Raw genomic sequence first — 20,000 nt, 5'->3', positions numbered from 1 at the left:
GAGGAGGTAATGAGTTGAATGACAATTAGAGGAAAGTGATGGGGATTTGTGTAGGGTAAGCGGATGAGAGTGAGGTGATGAGTTTGTTGAGTGATGCAGTGTCTGTGAGCATGAACCCGTCATCTATGTACCTGCGAAAAATAAAAAGTCCAGTGTGTCATTCCTGGTAAAAAAGCAAGTTCACTCATGAGCAGCACCAAGTCGGCGATTTGGTGTGTGTGGAAATAAAGAAACCTATGAAATTTTGATGCAACGTACATTTCTAGCAGGTTTTCATGTTTATATGAAATAAACTTGTGAAACAGTTGAATCTTACAACCAACTACTTCAAAACGCTTATAATATTTGTTCGTTTTTCAGATTTTTGCGCATGCTAATCGATTGTGTCAGCAATCTCGACCCCAGAGCTCTTCTCTTGACTGAGGGAGAGAAGGACTCTAGAAAACCCTGAAACAAAGTGTCTTCTCACTGGTTTTCGTGAAGCACTAAGAGTGAGCAGGCGCCGTAAGGTTCAAAACGCCAATTTTTGACCATAAGATTCCTACGGCGCATGTTCTCCTAGACAGTGTTTCCCAGAGCCTTGCGTCGATCCGAGGTTCTGATGACGAGAATGTTGTGGCAGTTGAACGTTCAGCTTGACTTCAACTACCGGTAGTTTCCGATTAGCACAGAGACATAACAAATATCTCACTGACGTTGTTTTCTTGGTCCGTACAAAAAGTTACGGATTCTCGTTTTTTTCCGGTTAATTTATAGCCTAAGCCGAAGCCCACAGCCGAATCGTAAGCGATATATACAATATGAGTGGCAGATCTGTATCACATTTATAACCTCGAGATGGAGCCGAGAGTTGGTAGATGTGATACTTGGTTTTAAACGTCAGCATTTAAGCGTTAATGTACACTCCTATGCCTTTTGTGCATTAAAAAATGTGTGCATGCTGCAGATATTTTCATGCTTGCATGCACTCTTTTTAAGGAACAAGACAGAGGATCAAATCTCCTGAGTATTTTCACGTAGTCTGTGTTGGGAAAACCAAATGTACAAGCGAATAAGGTCTGTTGCCTCACTAAAATTCAAGTTATGAAAACAATATTTCCATGGTCACTACGCATTGTACAATCTGCCTGCTCTTCGCTGGCAACAATTTCATTTTTCTTTGTCATCCTTTGAACGTTTCCTTGTCTCGCACTGGTTGACCCATCTTTGCTTCATCCTTTCCACAAACATCTGCAATTGAATGCACAAATATTACACAGATCCAGAAAAGCCCTATCCTCACCGCGTAAACTAACCTAGGTTCGATCCGGGTTAGTTATCGTCGTGTGAACGCTGCTAACCCGGGTTCGACCCGGGTTAAATCCAACCCATATCCAGAGGTAGGTTTGACCCAGGTCGAACCTGTATTACTTTTGAAGAAGCGTCATGTGAACGCAAACCTGGGTCGAATCCGGGTTAATTTTAAATCTCACACGCGCACTTGTACGTTTACCCATCGACCGTTGCGTATGCGTATTTCATGCCGCCATTTTTTTCCGAATATATTCAATGTGTCGAATGTCGTTTGAACAACTCGAGATCTCCAGTTGGGAGAGGTGGTGAGACGTTTTTGGGCAGAAACTCGACTCTTTTTCATCCGCCTGGCATTTAACAACTTAAGCCCTTTTAAACGTCGAATGTCACATGTGCCGAATCTAATGCAAATGAGAAAAATATCTTGTTTTCCTTATATTTGATTAGATTCGGCACATATGAAATGCGACGTTTGAACGGGCCTTACGAAATATATCAATTATTACACAAGTAACAATAATTACCATCGTCATAACATCTTTGCTGGTTTTCTGTCACGTGATCAGCGGTCATGTTTTCTTGGTTTGTTTTTTGGTGTTGAGAAACATGTTCAAAGAGCGCGTCATTTGGAGTAAGTGGAACCGAAAATTTTGCGAGACTTTTAAGAAACAGGCCCATACTCCGAGGGGTTCATCTTTAGGTTCTCCGGTTTTTCCCCTTTGCAAAAAATTGGCATGTGGCTCAACAGGAGCGCATGACTTGGAGTGAACACAACTTTCATTGTATTTTTATTGACCAAGGTATTTTTAAATCGATTTCACCGTGAAACCAGACCTTTCCAGCTGGTCAAAAGTCTTGCATGAGAAATTATTACCCATTATTACTCATGGGATGTGAGAATGGTCGCTTGTGCAAGACAAATCTTATTTAACCCTTTCACCGCCAAAAATGCAAAGCTTATAGATTTTACTCTGTCTAACGGCACTTAACAACAGCTAGGTTCACTCAAAAACTATATCCCCATTATTTAACCCTTTCACTCCTGTAAGGACCACTGAGACGTGTAGATTTTACTCTGTCTAACGCCAGACAATTATACTCTTCAATGGGGAACCCCACAGGAGTGAAAGGGTTAACAACAGCTAGGTTCACTCAAAAACTATATCCCCATTAATTAATTAACCCTTTCACTCCTGTAAGGGCCACTGAGACTTATAGATTTTTAATGGCAGGCTTTGCGAAAAGATGAAAGGTAATCGATCATTCATAATTACCTTTTTAACGGGAACACGGGCATATAGCACAGTTTCGCCATGGATGACTGGTGTGAAAACCAGCACGCCAAAAAAACCAGCTCGGGTAGAGTTACCAGAAGAGCGAAACACCAACTCAAGCTGGGGAAAGTCATTGAACGAGTTCTTCAGCAACTCATGACTGACGCTCTAAAAAAACAGTTGCAGAAGTTATGAGTAAGTACTTTTAAAAAATTAATTAACAAAAATATTGAGAACGAAAGAGTTTATAAAGTTGGAGGAAATACACACAAAAAGATCGGCTTAAACTATCCGCTCCTTGCCTGTATGTGTCCATTGTTCAGAGTCTTCAACGAAAATAATAGATATCCACATGTTCACTTATGACCTTCCAATTACTACATGTAGTAGTTCCATGCATTGGGCTATAGGAAACTCGAGGGTGATTAGACCATCTAACTAGGTTCATTCACGCTTACATGAAAGGTCGACACAATTGAATGCCGAAACCCCTTTGCACAGTCCAACCAACCGTGACGAACGATCCAAGGCAGACCCCTTTTGGGGCCATGCACCGCACCCGAGGAAAAACTACTTGGCAAACCTCTTGGGGGGTGCAGGGATGGCGCAGTGGTGAGAGCACTCGATTTCCTGTGCGCTCTTAAGGTGTTCCATGGGTAAACAAACAAATTCCAAATTCCAATTTCAATCCTCCTACACTTTGAAAATAATTTAATGAAATTTAATCCTTACCTCGGCAAACCGACATCAAGCTGCCTGTACAACTGTAAAACTATATTCTACGATTGCAATGTAAGTTACCATGCATCAGTTTGTTTTCTAGTTCAACTTATATCCCGCGTGCAAACATAAATTTAAAGGGGGGAAAAAAGGAGATGCATTTTCCAGTTTTCTCTGAAAAAACGAGATTAGTTGGATGTTTATTTCATCTCTAAATATTTTATTACATCCCTATATAGTATTTGGATCAAGCCAAAAATACCAGCTTTTAGATTGAGCAGGATGCATTGCAGAATACGACGCGTTCTATTGATCTATATCCTATCTCGTGCGCGTACTAACTTAACTTAGATGTAATCCCCTGATGATTTCTCTCGACCTAATTCTAATTAAACTGAAATCATTTTGATCATGGCCCCGTACATTATTTCTTCAAAGAAATTAATAATTATATTACCAACTCCGAAGCTGTCTGGTCGAGCTTCCAGCCTTCAACATCTTTGACGACAATAGCCACATTCTCTTCACATGTTACCGAGAAATTCAGTGATTCAATCGATGACACCAGTCTCCCTTCTTTCGCTTGTTCCTTTCTCGTCAACCTCTGCAGAAATACAAAGATTTTTAAGGTTTCATTCAAGAGACATAGCAACAGCCATTCCTCCTGGTCTTTGCTTTTCTGTAACTATGTTATTGAACGTCTAAAAACATCGAATGTAGTATAAATGGACCAAGTTCATATTTTCGCCGTTTTCTAATAAAGATGCTGACACTCTATTTTCAGAGTCGAGAAAAATCCGTTATAGGAATGGGAAGGCCTTCATATACTTTCATGAACTTTTATTCTCCATGAAACTAATAGAATGTAAGCTCCATTAACAAAATCACGCATATGAAATAAACGTACAGTATATAGTTGAAGTGCGAGGTGTCGACGAAAGAGAGAAATGATCGTCGCACGTATCTGGACAATTAAAGCATTTGTCCCTTATAGACACCTGAAAACTTCTGGTGGCTCTCACGGGATTCGAACCATAACTTCTGCGATACAGGTGCGATACTCTGAGCCACTCAGATGGATGAAGGCCAATTTGTTGGACTCATGTGCCCCCGTGAAAGGACTGGATAAATGAAATAAATTACATAATTTTAGTGCGTATATGAAGGTACCGGGGTCACAGACCTTCCCAAAAACAAGGTGAGTGTTACAGAGATAAAATACACCTTATTCCAAAAAATGTATCATTTTAGAATTCTTTTGTCCGCTTGCAAATTAGCACTTGTTGCCTCGTTCAAGGTTAAATATTCTTTTGAATTTTAAGCTTAAGAACGAGGCAAAAAGGCTAATTTGCAAGCAAACAACGGAATAAATGGCATGATTTTTACTGCCGCAGTCCAATCTCTAATCAGGAGAGGAGCACATTTTTCTTTGAAACGCAAGGGACTGTGGTCAAAGGCGCAAGGAATTGTGGTTATTCGTGAATGAAGGAATTAAGATACTCGGTATGATACTCTTACAAAGAAGTGCTCTGTTTTTCATTTCGCTTCTCGTATCCTCAAACTATAGATTCTTGTGGTAGTGCACTGCACTGCACTGCACACTATGGGTGCGTTCGATTGACCGTATTCTGGAGTAGGAATACATGGGATGGAAGCTTGAAATCCTTCATTTTTACGGAGATCCACATTAAAATTGTAAAACACCTGTTAAAATACTATTTTAAACATATCCTATTATCTTTGCTGCTTCAAAACGCCAGATACAACGTTTTAAATCATCACTCCACGTATTCTTATTCCGGAATAGGGTCAATCGAACGCACCCTATAGACCGAATGCATAAATGGCGGCCAAAAAAATATTATTTTGTTTATGTGCTAATTAGACTCACTAGCCTCGCTCTCAAGCAACATTTCTTTTGTATTTTGTACATGCAAACGAGGCTAGTGAGTCTAATTAGCACATAAACAAAATAATACTTTTTTGGCCGCCATTTATGCATTCGGTCTATGTCACCTGGTTGTAGGAGTGTAAGAGTGTCCGTGGTGCCAATAGGCCCCGCAGCGCGTGCATAAATCACTAAAATAGACAGGTCTGTTGGAAGCGTGCTTGAGTTTCAACAAAACGAGCGCCAAAATCGCAAGAATTTGCAGCATTTCTACCATTTAGGTAAACTAGTTGAAGAAGGTGTATTGTGACAAGCCTCGGCCATTTCAAAACAGAGACAAATAACACAACATTAACAAACAAACACTGAATAGAAAACGAAAAGTACCTCATAAGACCATTCACAGTCATCAAAGAAGTGAATCCTCATTCGAATTTCCTCTCCACCTTTGGTCTCGCTACAAAATGCAGCGATTTTCATTCGTTTAAACATCGACGGCGAACTCCTATCATATTTGCCAACAATTACGTATTTTGAGAGATGGTCCGTGAGAAACCTTACGTGGTTACTTTCAGAAAGAAACTTTCGTATCCCATTTTCCTCAGTCTGATTCGTCGCTTTCCATTCGTTATTTCGAAGCTCTTTGAGGAAGATACTCCATTTTGGGCACGACAAGATATTTGCAACCATGGGGTATTAGAACCTCAAGCCTGTCCACTGAAACCCGGAATTTGACGCTTCCTAGCTTTATTTCCGGACTGAGAAGCAACTCGTCTCCCCTAAAATTTCCGATCCCGAAGGACTTTGTGCTTGACAGATTTAAATCACTCAGAACTTTCATCTGGCAATCGGTTCGAAAGTCGGTAGCCAAGATTTCCGGACTCCTGTTCGCTCGAACCACCACATGACCAGGGCAATCCAGTCTGGATCTTCTGAATCTACACCCTCTCCTCTGCATCGGAAACAACGATCAATGACTTTAGCTGCAGTCACTGGCTTACAATAACTTTCCGAACAGAACAAGCAAGCAACCTGATGATGCGAATAAACGCTTTAGGTTTGTTAGGAAGGTACGTTTTTTTATTTGGGGGGGGGGGGGGGGGTGGGCCGGGGTATTTTTTAGAATTTTTTTGCGAAAAAAAAGTCGTATAGCCCTCCCACTTCCTGGAATGGATTAATGCATGACCCTGCAAAAAAATACCCAACAAAAGTAATCTGACCCCGTTGAAACAATAAAACTGGAAGTGTTCCTCATATAACCGCGTTCATCTGCGCGCAAAGTAGTCAATCGCGTGGCGTGTATTGTACGGTGAAAAACTTGAAAATGGGCGGGGATGTCCGAGGACATAGAAAGAGGGAAATGTGCTTGTGGGAATGCGAGGAGGGATTTCATGAGGTCTGATGGAGACACTTGTGGCTATTGTGGCTGTTTTGCCGGACTCGCCATTCTCAAAAGGATGCCCGCTACTCCTCTGACTCAGATGCGCACCTCGGCTACGGGAACAAGTGAATCGAAAGCAACAAGTCCAGAGAAGTGGAAAGATGAAGACCCAAAGGGCGAATATACTAAAATTCTCAAATAGTATTCTGCCAAAATGCTAACTATTCTTCTGGACCACTTGTCCTGACAAAGAAGTTTGAGAAACTAGTCAGTGGGGACAGCGAGGCTATTAGAAAGTTTTCAAGATAAATTAATTGTCACGAAAGCTTGTGGCAGCAGTCCGAGTATGTTGAGCACCTTGCCCAGATAAAAAATGCGCAAGGAGAAGAAGAAAGAAGAGACTGAAAGGGGAGCGAATGGAACGGTTGAACCGGAAGTACAATGACATTGACTGGGCTGGACTGTACAACTCCGTAAAAGCTGTAGTCATAGAGGGTGGACGAGCTATCCTTGTAATTTCTTACCATCACAACATCACCTTTAAAGGGAAAGAAAGCTGAACAAGGTCGCAATGATCAAAGCTCACATTGGAAGTTTGCGGTACAATTCAATGGAGCCGTCAACAACCTCGGCAGCCACCGCTAAGAAATGTGAGGCAACAAGTGGACCTCAGTCCCCAAAACTTTTTTTTCCGAGGTCGAAACTGACTCGCAAAGTGATGTAGTGGATCGCGTTGTCGGTTCAAGTTCGAGTAGCTCAAGTGACGAATCCTTCACCGGAAACGGATTGCAGACCAGAACCCCCCCACTCCCCCCCCCCCAGGAAACATCAAAATATGAGCCAAAGAGGGGCAAGGGTCGAGAGAGGACAATTATGTTAGTTGGGAGTAAGGCTTAGTTTTTTGATAAGTAAAATTTTCGACACCTGTAAATAATTTAGATTAATCTCGACTGGTAGCTTTGCTTGTATATACACAATAGAAGCGACATGGAGTAATTTTTTCATTGCCAAAAAAACTATTACCCTCCCCGGGTTGAGATTTAAAAACAGGTTTGACCCATCCCCAATTTGTAAAAAATTACTAAGGACCCTACACCTGCCGAAGCCCCGGCCCCCACCCCCCCCCCCAATTTAAAACGTTACCTTCCCTTAGAACGGGATTAATTATACTAATTTACGGACGACACTGTTAGTGTTTTAGTCACATTCGTAGTAATATCTATCCTCTAGCATCCCATTACAAAAAATAGGGAAATTATCGTTTCGCGAAATACTTCGTTCTACGGTTGTTTTGATTTTTGCTAGTTGGTAAGTTATGTTCAATTAATAACAGCGCTGTAGGAAGGCGACACCAAAAAATATCATTACGTTATCATTATCAATGTAAGGAAAACCTCCATAATAATTGTAATTTGGGTGAAATTCGGTTTTGCGATATGGGGCGTTTCGTTTTGGGTATAAATTAGACACCGCTCGCCTCCTACAAGAAAGGATTGTCTCAAGATAACTGATAAACGTCAAAGTTTGATTTTCTTGCAAAACTGCCGATAGTGAGGCATATCGAATAGCAAGTCAATCGTATTCTAAAATCATTTTCACTTTCATTTTAGGGTGGTCGAGCATGAAAAAGGACGATGTCATTTTTAGTGAATCCAATTCTTTCTTTCCCTGCCGAATGCCCCCTTTAGTTTATGTTATTCCTTTTTTGCGAGACTTCCTCATACGAACTCTTGCCTTGATTGCCTTCTTGCACTGTGCCAATAACGAAATCGTGCTGTTGATGTTGTTAATGGCACGGAGATATAAAGTCGATTTTGAATATTTACGAACTTCACTCGCACGAATTTCTTAAGCGAAACGGAAAACGACAGAGGCTGCCGTGCTTGTCTTAAAAGCAATAAAAATTATCTTATTCTAACTCAGTGGTTTCTCAATACTCGGAGAAAAAAACTCGGAGCAGAGTTTAAAACCGTTAATTAAAGGGCCTGTGTCACGATAAAGAGCATGACGGTGGGCTTGATTGACAAACCACACCACTTTTCAACCAATAGAAATCTGCACACGACTCCCGCAGAGACGAGATATATCTTGGAATGTAAAATGGCGAAGCACCAAGCAATGTTGTTCCGCAGCCCCTTACGAGAGAAAACGTAAGGAACGTGCGATGAAATTGTTTCGCGGCAAAAATGCGAATCATTTGTGAAAATTTCCAGGCCTTTTTTTCAGTGGATTGGAATCCTTCACTTGTCATGCTCATAGCCTCGAGTGTTCTGCAGTTGAACGGGTTGTGAGTGGCAGGGATGTAGTAGGAAAATCTATCTTGCACAACTTATCTTGCACAACCATGCAGAAACTAAGGTAGGCAACTAAACTACTATGTTCAAACATCTCTTTTTTCACAGCGATTGCCCCCCCCGGTTTCCGGCCGGCCGAATAGAAACGCTGAGGTTGTTTTATCAAGACCTGTTACCGGTAGTTAGTACTCGGAGCCTCAGGCTGTTGAAAGTGCTAGTAAAAAAAACTAGACTGGTCAACAGTCCCCCCTTCTTTTTTTTTTTTTTTTTTTTTTTTTTTTTTTTTCCGTTTGATCGTCGAGGATCGAGCACAAACTTTCGCCAATCTTTGTTTTTAAAAGCCGAGCGCGAACTGGGAGAGCGATATAACTACGAGTGGGTGGAGGGAGTGGAGGGGTTTGGGGTTTTTTCCCGCCAAAACCCCTCCACTCCCCCCACCCAACTCGGGTAGTTATATCGCTCCTCCCCAGTGCGCGCTCGCTTTTAAAAAACAAAGATGGCGAAAGTTTCTTGTGCTCGATCCCGACGATCAAACGGAAAAATAGGGACTGTGAATAGTCTAGTAAAAAACAGCTGTCGCAAATGTGCCTTAAGCCCGGCCAAACGAAACGCAAGTCATCGCAAGTCGACGCAAGTTCTCACTTGCGAAGACTTGCGTTCACTTGCGATAGGGTGGCCAAACGCGACGCAATTTGAGCGCAAGTCCTTTGCAAAAGTAGCAGAATTTTTGTTTGAGATTCCTGCTCAAACAGCGGCATCAGATTGGCTAAAAGGTTTCCAAAAAAGTTCGAATGACTTGCGAAAACTTGCAACCACTTTCGTTGAGTGGCCAAACGAGACGCAAGTTGGGCGGACTTGCGTTCAAAATTTGAAGATGGTCTCAAATCAAACGCAAGTCGTCGCAAGTCTTCGCAAGTGAATGCAAGTGGGTGGCCAAACGGTATGCAAGTTAGCGCAAGTAACAAAACTTGCGTCCGACTTGCGATGACTTGCGTTTGTTTGGCCAGGGCTTTAGGGAAATCAAGAACATTTGATGAGCGAGGAAGAAAAGAATCAGAAGAAATCAAACATTCAGAATGTACATTTACTTCATCACACAATCAGTGAGGAATACACGCCATACTGATTAGAAATCTCCATGCATTCAAATATATTTTGGTTGCTTTACTTGTTTAACTTGTTCTGCCAAATCACCAATCAATTTCTCTGTTCAGCTTATAAGCATATCACGTTTCACGATTTCTTCCAAAAAAAACGTTCCTAGGCAGTTGTGACTAGTAAAAAATGTATGGAAGTCTTGGGGAGTTCTCTTCCATGTATGTACATCATAACTTCATAAAATCAATAATCTTTGAGGGCAGGGCTTCTTTCACGGAATTGCAATGTACCACATTAATAAACACAGTCTTTCCCAATATGACATGGAAACTGGCCATAAAGACACTACAGTCATCAAAACTACAGAAGGGAGTGGGAAAGCATGGATTACGCTGATTGCCTTCTTATGGAACAAGATGAAAATGCCTTTGACCTTGAAGATGCCAGCACTTCACTTGCCCATGTACCATAGTCAAGTGGACAACCTACATTTCTATAGATCTATTTCATAATGCTGGCCAAATAAATGTTCTTCTGTTTTAGCTGACAAGCCTTTCTAGTCTTGCTACGACGAGCAACTTTTAAAAGAATATTCAAAATGAGGGAAATAGGTGTAATTAACATAAATGCAAAAAACTGTAAAAATGCTGCCATTTATGAAAGTGGTCTATTGACCAAAAGCCAGTTTCTTAATGGTGCAAATAAGGTAACTGTCGTAGTACAGGTGTATGCCCCAGGGCATCGAAAACAAAGGTTGTGGGGATGCAACTTTATTTCAAAAACAAGGCACTTTTGAAAACTCTGTTTGGACACAGAATATTTATACATCCTAAATACACAAGGTGACTGCCCTTGGAAGAAGGAAGAGGAAAGTTGTTCCCTCTCTGTTGTGTGCATGTACTTTGTACTAGAAGACACTACTCCCTCAGCAACAGGTGTTTAGATGGGTTTCCGAACTGTCTAAATGTTGGGAAGTAATAGCAGACACAAAACCGCTGAAAGTGTCTGGTTTTTCATTAAAGGGAACCTCCAATCCCAAATAAAAATATCAGGAAATCTCAGGAACACCTCTTTTAATTTTCAGCATACCATTACCCCCAATAACTGACTTGTTTTAGTTGCCTTGTTGTAAAACTTTGGTTTAGGATAAAAACTATTTTTAAAGGCAATTTTAGATAAATTTTATTTGTGACACCATTTCTTCTGGTTTAGACTGACTTAAAGTTTTGCAAGAGTGGAAATTTTCTTAGAATAATAATAATAATTATTATTATTAATAATAATTATTATTATTGCTTTCACATCTTCAAATAATCATATAAATAATTAATTTATATGAATAATAAAATTTGATTTTGCTTGTCTGTCATCTGTATTCACATGTCACTCTCAATACCACTTTTTACAATAACTGTCAATTTCCCAATATCATAGCACTGACTTGCCATTTCCATTTTTTGTATTTTAAATTATGTTTTTTCACTGTAGTTTAAATAATTTCAGTTCACAAAAGCTATGCAATAAAATTGCCATGTACAAAGCTGCACAGTAAGAAATCACACCAGTAGACAAAATTCTAAAGTTATACAATATAATACCATAAGACAAAACTCCAACAACAATTTCAAAGCTACAATGTGTCATGTATGGTCAGCCCTTATCTTGGGTTAAAAACTGTCAAGTCATACACTGTATATCTTGGCCTGGTTTCCAGCTGGCTTAGTGCTACATGTCACAATGAACTCACAAAACTTGAAGAGAAAAACAGTTAACATAATTATTACTTCAAGTTACTACCAAAACTGAAGCAAAAAAGCAAGGCTTATAAGCTTGATTTGAGCCATTCCATTGACTCCTGACTGTTAGTAATTTCATCACTGCAACAATATATTATTGTGAGGGCAGTTATATTTTTCCTAGTTTTACTGTAGCTGAAAGTTTTGCATTTAAATCTCTATGAGCTGCTTATTTGTGAAAATCTGTTTCTGCATCTTGCCAGGAGCTCATGAGCTGGAAGAGGTTCACTTTCAACAATTGTTGGAGAAATGATTCTGGGATTGTCAAGTTCCAGACAGATTTCACAAGTGATTGAATCATCGTCGTCATCAATACGAAGTTTAAAAATTTTGGCCATCAGCATCCAAATATATCCACAATCTTTGGACACCTTTAATATGCTCACATCCCAAGATTTTGTTCTCTGGTTATATTTTCTTGCAATGATGGTGTCAGCATGATCCTCAGTGGTGAAAAATGAAAAGCCATTATGATACCAGTAATTCCAAGCAACGGTAGTCAACTTTTTCCTTGCTCTGTAAACTTGTTCCCTAGAAAAAAGGTTATGGGCCAGTTAATATGAAAAGACAGGAAATTTATTATTAATAATTATTGCTATCAACAATAATCACGAGTTACACTATTCCACTACTGCTACATTCAGCAGATGAACCTTGCCTGGACAGTGATTGACTACCCAGGGTCTGTGATTGTTCATTTGAAGTAACCCTCTATACCATAATTGCTTTTGTAAGCCAAACAGTTCGGCCAGTTAGTACAAATAGCAAACATCAACTAAACAACCCAGGTCAACAACCCATGAGTTACTGAACTACTAGTGTCAACCTGCAGTCTCCTTTAATTTTCAACAATGAACATACACGTACTTCATGACAACATAATTATTTCTTCAGTTACAGTATTAATAACTATCATCATACTGCTGTGCTCATCATTGTTGATAATGATGTATAAAACTTAAGTGAAAGAAATTCTCATTGACTTGTGTACATCAGAGACATACTGTTTGCACATTCCAAAGGACCAGTATGCCAAAAGTGATCCGTGCTTACACAAGTAGTTTTACCAGGTGGTTTCTGTTTGACTAAAATGAACACAACTTACTGTTTGTTTATTATTATTATTATTATTATTATTATTATTATTATTATTATTATTATTATTATCATTACTATTATTATTATTATTATTATTTTGTAAATGAAACGCTTTAGCTCTGGTGCATGTTATGCCGACGGAGCAAAGGAGCGAGCCATAGCCAATGGCCAAAGGTCCTTTGTGTCATTTCTTCTCCTTCAGCTTTGCAACAGCTTCCTCCTTAGAATTATAGCTATTATTGTTGTTGTTGTTGTTATTATTATTATTATTATTACTACTATTATTATTATTTGTAAAATTTATCATCAACATGATACGTCTTGCATAGTGTAGTCAATTGCTTGATAGTGTATTAGTTGCATAGTGTATTTCAAAATACTTGATTATGGTTACCGGTACTCTGTGTAGAAAGGTAGCTAAATGACTGGCAAATGAATGTACTGGTAAATTGGCTTTCAAATGATGTGAAATAAACTGAGCAGATCTCAGAGGGTGTGATTCACAGCTACACCATTATTTTTTTTACTATCATACTCGCCCCTATTCTAATTAGAAAAAATAGAACAAAAAAAGAAACAAAAAGTCAGCCCTTCTTTTTTACCAGACAAAAATTCTCATTTACGGTGGGCTTCAACAGCGAAATCCAGACTCTTCCTGCCACTTTTCACAGCTGATGCCAATTGCTCCTTGTGCGTCCCCACACTGAAAGCCATCATTCCATGGCAACTGAACTGTCGGATAAAAAACACGAATAGCAAAATAATAGTACATTCACTAAGCTGACGACAAAGGATTATAGTGCTAACGGGAAACCAACAATCAATGTAAATGCTAACCCCATTCTTAGTCTCACCTCCAAGGACAAAAGATGTTGTGCGAAGGCCGTGTCAGTGGAATCGACGCACATACACTTTATTTTTTTCCAGCTTTCAAAGACATCTTTCGCTATGTAAAGCTTTCGATGTGCTTCCTCCCATCTCCTATTCCTTGTTTTCTTCTTTCTTTGGATGCAAAGCGGCTACGAGGTGTAAGAACCTTTCGATCCGAGCCGCTTCGCCTGATTCGGCTTTCGTGGACATGAATTTTATCTACACAGATCCCAAAAACTAACACAATATGCCGTCAAAGTCTTCGTATATAACCAAATTGAAGTTTAGAAATGTTATTACAACTTTGGCACGTCTCACAGTGTCGATTAAACAGGATTTCCATCATCGATTACTGGCTTTGAAAAAAAGAACGGGTCAAAAATCATACAACCGCACATGCGCAATAGAGTGCCACAGGCCATTTGATTTACCCACATCCTGCGCTGGGACCGGAAATCGAACGCGATCGCCAACCCTGCTCCCTCATTCAGTCCACGGGTGGTAAAAGAGAATCCTTGCTGACGTCTATGTTACCATTTTGTTTCATTAACATACGAGTTTGCTTTCAGAAGGCATGATGCTATTCAGAAATTGACTTTAAAAGGGAAAAGAACTTGTTAAACGTAGTTAAATCTCTAGTTTTAAGCCTTTTAGCTTGGATAAGGAGCCAGTTATTAGCCATCAAAACCTTCTAAATTCTAGAGTGTCAAAGCCGCCTATGATCCCATAAATTCTTTGTAAAGCGTTGAATTTTCGAAGCGTCGTTGTTCAGAGATTATCTGGTATATCGGGTTCAAATTTTCAGAGATAGCTCGTTATGCATCAATAGTCAGTACTTTATTTTCGGCTGACTGATTAGTAAACTATAGCCTTCTGCTAATGAAGCACCCACAACTAAAATGTAAACAAAGTTTCCCCTATTATTTCTACTCACCAAATCCTGCATCAGGAGCTCGAGGTTCAGACTTTTTGAATTTTGGCTTAATTTCTTCTCTTCCAGAAGGATTTCGACCATTGTTGATTAAGTTATAACAGACCAAGGACATAATAACGAAACCGAAAGCGTAGACTTGAGCTGATAAGTTATCAAGTCCTAGGAAACCCAGCAATCCATTGCCATTATGACTTTCTTCACAAACAATGGCCGAGGATACTTCTTTTACCTAAAGGCAATTCTCATTCCGTTATAATAGGTTGAAACATCGCGGGCACGATCACAGCAAGAGGGAATTTATTACTTTACGTGCATGCCTACGAAAATCTAATGCTTGCGTCGTACATTTACGCAAATCAAAGTATTAAATGATCTTTTACATCAAACTCAACTGTGGAGTGATTATTTATCGAACATCGGCAATCCTTGTCTTGCACTACAAAATCAAACACACTTTTAACTTCACAGCTGTTTCCAAAATGAAATCTGTCTGATCGTTTACTCGACACTGTGAAAAGACGACAATTCGGAAGTGTCGCGGGCGCCTCCATCTTACGATTCAAGGACTTTCTCCTCCAATCAACAAAATCCTTAAAGATAATTGTTTGCCAACTTACCAAAAAGTAGAGTAGAAATATAAGGACTTCCATCCTGATTTCGCTACTCTTTGGATCCAGGAAGTAACTCAGAAATTCAGAACGATTGAGAACGAAACTAACGGGGTTTATTTGCATAAGAAGTTATTGCAGCGGTTATATTAGCTAACTTGCATATTGTAACGCTTATTTATCATTCGTTGCCACAACAGAGATGATGATTTAGGAGTATTTCATTTTCCGAGAAAAAAGAAGAGGTTCGAAAGTCGGGTTCCAAGGGTATTCCCCGGTATCCGGGTTATTCTGACCAATCACAACACTGCTGTCAAGCGCGTGACCGGTGTGGTAATTTGACACAATTTAAATCGAAACACCATAAAATGAGCGCAGCTGATTTAGCATGGCCAGCACGGTGCAATCAATTTTTTAAACTCAATTTGACCGATTTGAAATAGCATGGTAGGTCTTAGAGCAGTTGCTTAGTAATTAGCCAAAGAAAGAAACATTGTACGTGCGTAAAATATAGATAGTGGAAAGGTTTCACTTTCCTGTTTTTATTTTCCCTTTACAATGTACTTTTGTTTCAATTTCGAGTGACGGCAATTGTCATCCGGATAATGACTTTCGACTCTTAAGCGACAGGTTAGGTGCGAAAGTAATTCTGAAAATAATAGTAGTGTTCCAACCTTGTTAATTTTGCACACCGCTTTAACTTTGTAGGACCACAAAGAAAGTAGCAACGAGAATGGCGGCGTTTCTCGAATCGAATCTCACGACGCGAGAGAAGAACTGATTGCAAGTGCACGCGAAAATGCACCAGAACAAACTCTGGAAAATCCCAACGAGGAAAAATCGCCAGGCACATCGTCAGAAGAGCCACCAGTGTCTTCTGTTAGTGTGCCGTCGGAATTAGAAAGCAGCCACCTTGCCAAAGAAGAGCCCTGTCACCTTTGCAATGGACTCGGTGTCGAGAAACAGGAAGAAACAGTTCAGAACCCGTGCAGGTTTTGCCGATGTAAGCCGACCAACAACGATCGTGGAACGTCGATTTCGGAGATTGATAAGGCCACTGCCGCATCTGTACTTACAGAAAGTGATTTTCTTCCCGATTCACGAAGCGCGTTTGGCGATTGCCTACTTGGCTTGTCCGATAGCACTTCACTCGCAGAATACAATTTTAGTGGCAGCGAGCAACAGGTTGAAGATCTTAAAGCAGAAGCTCCTCAAAAAGAGAAAACTCCATCTTCAAGTAAGTGTGTACTTGAAGTGTAAGTTATTTTCAGCCGGTTGTTTCTAAGTTTTCTTAAGTGACTTGTTTATATCAATCTTGCCCCTGTGTTGGAACATCGACAATGTAAAACCTGTGTTGTACATCGAACGTAACAATTAAAATTCACGTATTAAGATTATTTTTAACTACAAGATATTCTAAACAATACGATTCTGAACGTCTTTATTAATAATAAGCCATGCAATATTCAACATTTTCACAACAATATCATCTGATCGTGGTAAGACGGAAACGTAACGGAGACGGTCTTTCTTTGGGAACTTCGATCAAAAAAGCTTAAGACAGAGTAGTGTGAATGTTGTTGCTTGTTTCTGACGGTTTAAACCTTTCCTAGATTATCAAATAGAAACGATTTTGAAACCTTGTTTTGTTATAGATTGTTGCCATTTATTTGTACAAACTTCATGGATTGGATTGACGATCAGAATGTTTTTATTTGAAAGAAGCTTTCCCGGAAGAAGAGAAAAGCATTTCACGTTATATATGATTCCGGCCGAAGACTGTAAGGTGTGTACACGTTTCACAATAATGCTATTATTTTAGCCGTAGACAATGAGTGCGCAGACCTATATTAAAGCAAGTGCAACATTTATATGTAGCAATCAAAGATGGACGGATTTGTCTCTCGTAATGTAAATGGGAAAATGTGATGATTACATCACTCGCAACAATCACTGGCTCTCGAACCAACGCATATACTTCGGTGGAAAAGAGATTACAGCTTTTTCGATGAGGCACGCAACGATGTCACCTGGCTTTGTGACAGATTTTAGTTAATTGATTTTCCTATATCCGTAAATGATCAATGTACCTACATAATATTGTTTACGCAGTGCGATAGATTTGTGCTTAATTTTTAATCACTTTATCATATTTTAACAATTGTGAATAACTTGTGAAAACTTGACTTGTAAATACTGTAATGGCTAGCATGACAATGGTTGTTTTGTCGCTGCAAAGCGACAAGCAACTCTTCAGAGACCTTTCTGATATTCAGCAAACTCGTTGAACATCTGGTTCAAAGTTCCGTTCGCAATCAGTTCAGTACAAGCAATCTCACCTTATATTCCATAAGGATTCCCGACCGCTAAATATTCACGAGAACATTGTAACAATTGTGAAATCGTGAGAATAACTAGTGAAAACTTAACTTGTGAATACTGTAATGTCTAGTCTGGCAACGGTTGTTTTCGTTAGAAAGGTCTCTGAAGAGTCTTTTAGCAGCAACGAAACAACCGTTGTCAGACTAACCATTACAGTATTCACAAGTCAAGTTTTCACAAGTTTATCACGTTTTATCGTTTAAAATTTAATAGTTTACAAAGACAGGTCTTCCTTGTTTCGAAACTGCATTATAAAATGGTAATTTCTGAAAAATGAAATAAATGATGTGGTTCATTATTTTTCAAACCACTTCACTATTGATTTTTCTTTGTCTATTGTTCATTATCTAAATCCGAAAGAAAGGAAAATGAAAGTTGAACTAGTTCAAAAAATTGTGAATCAGTTCAAACTACATAATAATGAAGTCTAAAATTCTTGTTGAATATAGGTGATGTTATTATCGATACGCACGGTTAGCCTTATCTAAGAAACCTCTCAGTTTTAGCAAGGGGATCTTTATTTCATGTATCATATGTGTGGCCTGGTTAGGTTAAGACTTCGGATTATAGCTCCTTTACAAAATAGATTTGCCTCAAATTTGAAATTAATGAATAGAGAAAGCAAGTATGCTTAGGGTACACAGTAGCTTCACTGTACATTTTGTTGAGGCTATAAAAACCACAGTTTAGATGAACCACAGATTTTAAAAATGAAATAGTCAATCACATGCATAAAATCATTCATAAAAATAATAGGGTTTGTATCTTTTGCAGCAATTTTTGTAATTTGTTAAATTTCATACACAACAAACGGTTTTGATATTTTTCCACCACAGAAAACGTTAAATAACAACACAGTATCAGGGCTATAGAGAAAAGTTAACGTTCCAACTTGCCCATCAGACAAGCAAACTTAATGACCCACTTGTCAGAGGCATTTTTACATCTTTTGAGTGTTTAAAATCTAGATAGCTCTCGTTTTTCTGTACATGAATGAGCTTGCCGGGGAAGCAAATGGTCGGAGAAAGTAGCTTGCCCAAGCATTAAATGACCGGACAGGGGTTTTTTTGAGCCCTGGGTATAAGACAAATCTCAGAGTAAAATAATATTTTAAGGCTGGCTAATAAGATGGGGGTTGTTGCATAGGTCAGTTATTTCAGCATTTTCCCCTGGTAAATAAAAAGTAATGAAACAAACTCAAAGATATCATCTTACACTGGGAGGTGAAAAGTATGCTTTATGCCTTATCATAACTTAAGTCAATATAATTTTAAAAAGAAAATGTCTATAGCTTGATACAGTACTAGTCTTACCTTTTCAGTTATCATGAAAATGTTCTTTTTCCTGTCTCAGGCTTACGAAGAAATTCATCAACAAAACATACAGAGAGGAAATTCCAGGCAAATTCCCTTTGCTGTTAATAACAGTCAAAGTGAAGAATTTCACACTTGTTTCCTGGAAAATGAAGACCAGATCACAGTTTCATTTGAAATCGAAAACCAACATCAACAGAACTTTGTTGCAATGGATGATGATGACAGACGTGAATTTGTAAGTTACTTTCAAATTTAGAAAAACTCTCATCACATTATTATACAGATCATAATCATTGCAGTTATGAATGCTACTTTAACTCCTTTAACAGCAGTGGAATGGAAGGCTAAAAAATTCAAGGTTGAACGAGATTTGAACCCATATGACTTCTATGCTAGCACTGCAGTGATCTACCAGTTGAACTGTCAAGCCAACTGGGAGCTGGTCACTTTGTGAGTTCATGATAAAGCCTACAATATTTGCCAAATTTGACTCGGATTCTCTGCTGCATGCAGGCTTGGGTTGGGATGTCAAGGACAGTTCCTTCAATGTGAGTCACTTTCATTTTGGCAAATCAGTCTAGTATATCAAGGCTGTTCATTGGCAAAAAGCAGCAACAACAAGGTCACAGAAAAAGAGAGAAGAATGTATCTACTTACAGCAATTTACAACTAGAAATTCTGAAGCTAAAATGATGTGTTGTAAACTCAAGTCTGTTCTGAACTTTGTTCAAACAGCCATCAAGCTCGGTCCTTGAAGCTAATTAAATTGGTTGTTAACCAGACAAATATTTTTGAAAGCCAGCAGAACATTCTTTATTGTTGACTTGTTAAAAGCCTTCAGTAGCCACTGATACATAATTTATCAGCATAACAATTATTGCTATGCTCTCCTTGCGAGCTGCCTTCTGTAATACCTTCACTAATTAACACAAGCCAAGCAGAATTTGGTATTACATCCTAAGTCACTCAGGATTCTTCCTCTAACTTTCAAGATGGACCAAAGATGTTTTCTCATTAATGTTCAATATTCATATTTTGTTTTCCAGGT

At 39.1% G+C, this 20,000-nt stretch overlaps 3 protein-coding genes across 4 annotated transcripts in view; 1 reads left to right on the top strand and 2 right to left on the bottom strand.

Moving 5' to 3' along the window:
• Positions 1 to 11,296: 11,296 nt before the first annotated feature.
• On the bottom strand, positions 11,297 to 15,534 carry LOC138000325 (uncharacterized). Of its 2 annotated transcripts, none has more exons than XM_068846647.1 (4): positions 15,264 to 15,534; positions 14,647 to 14,875; positions 13,445 to 13,574; positions 11,297 to 12,275 (listed from the first exon to the last, which is right to left on the bottom strand). In XM_068846647.1, the coding sequence occupies exons 1-3, from the start codon at positions 15,378 to 15,380 to the stop codon at positions 13,474 to 13,476; spliced, it is 447 nt and encodes a 148-aa protein (XP_068702748.1). In that variant the 5' UTR covers positions 15,381 to 15,534; the 3' UTR covers positions 11,297 to 12,275; positions 13,445 to 13,473. The 2 variants fall into 2 exon arrangements, with proteins under 2 accessions (XP_068702748.1, XP_068702747.1); XM_068846646.1 differs by having other exon boundaries at positions 13,466 to 13,574.
• Positions 15,535 to 15,582: 48 nt separating this feature from the next.
• The window catches only part of LOC138000323 (uncharacterized), an 8,187-nt gene continuing 3,769 nt past the window's right edge, over positions 15,583 to 20,000 (top strand). Inside the window, exons 1-5 of the mRNA XM_068846640.1 lie at positions 15,583 to 15,701; positions 15,963 to 16,491; positions 16,910 to 17,040; positions 18,990 to 19,187; positions 19,999 to 20,000. The exon at positions 19,999 to 20,000 is cut by the window's right edge and continues 184 nt beyond it. Coding sequence (XP_068702741.1) covers positions 15,699 to 15,701; positions 15,963 to 16,491; positions 16,910 to 17,040; positions 18,990 to 19,187; positions 19,999 to 20,000 — 863 coding nt within the window. The 5' untranslated portion in view covers positions 15,583 to 15,698. The remainder of the gene's footprint in view (positions 15,702 to 15,962; positions 16,492 to 16,909; positions 17,041 to 18,989; positions 19,188 to 19,998) is intronic.
• The window catches only part of LOC138000324 (uncharacterized), a 22,290-nt gene continuing 21,268 nt past the window's right edge, over positions 18,979 to 20,000 (bottom strand). The window contains exon 8 of the mRNA XM_068846645.1: positions 18,979 to 19,091. Within this exon, the coding sequence (XP_068702746.1) occupies positions 19,054 to 19,091 (38 nt within the window). The 3' untranslated portion in view covers positions 18,979 to 19,053. The remainder of the gene's footprint in view (positions 19,092 to 20,000) is intronic.

Source organism: Montipora foliosa, chromosome 4, assembly GCF_036669935.1.
Source record: "Montipora foliosa isolate CH-2021 chromosome 4, ASM3666993v2, whole genome shotgun sequence".
In the NCBI taxonomy this organism is placed as follows: Eukaryota; Metazoa; Cnidaria; class Anthozoa; order Scleractinia; family Acroporidae; genus Montipora; species Montipora foliosa.
Note: the sequence above shows the minus strand (reverse complement) of the source record. Positions and strands in the feature narration are given on the sequence as shown.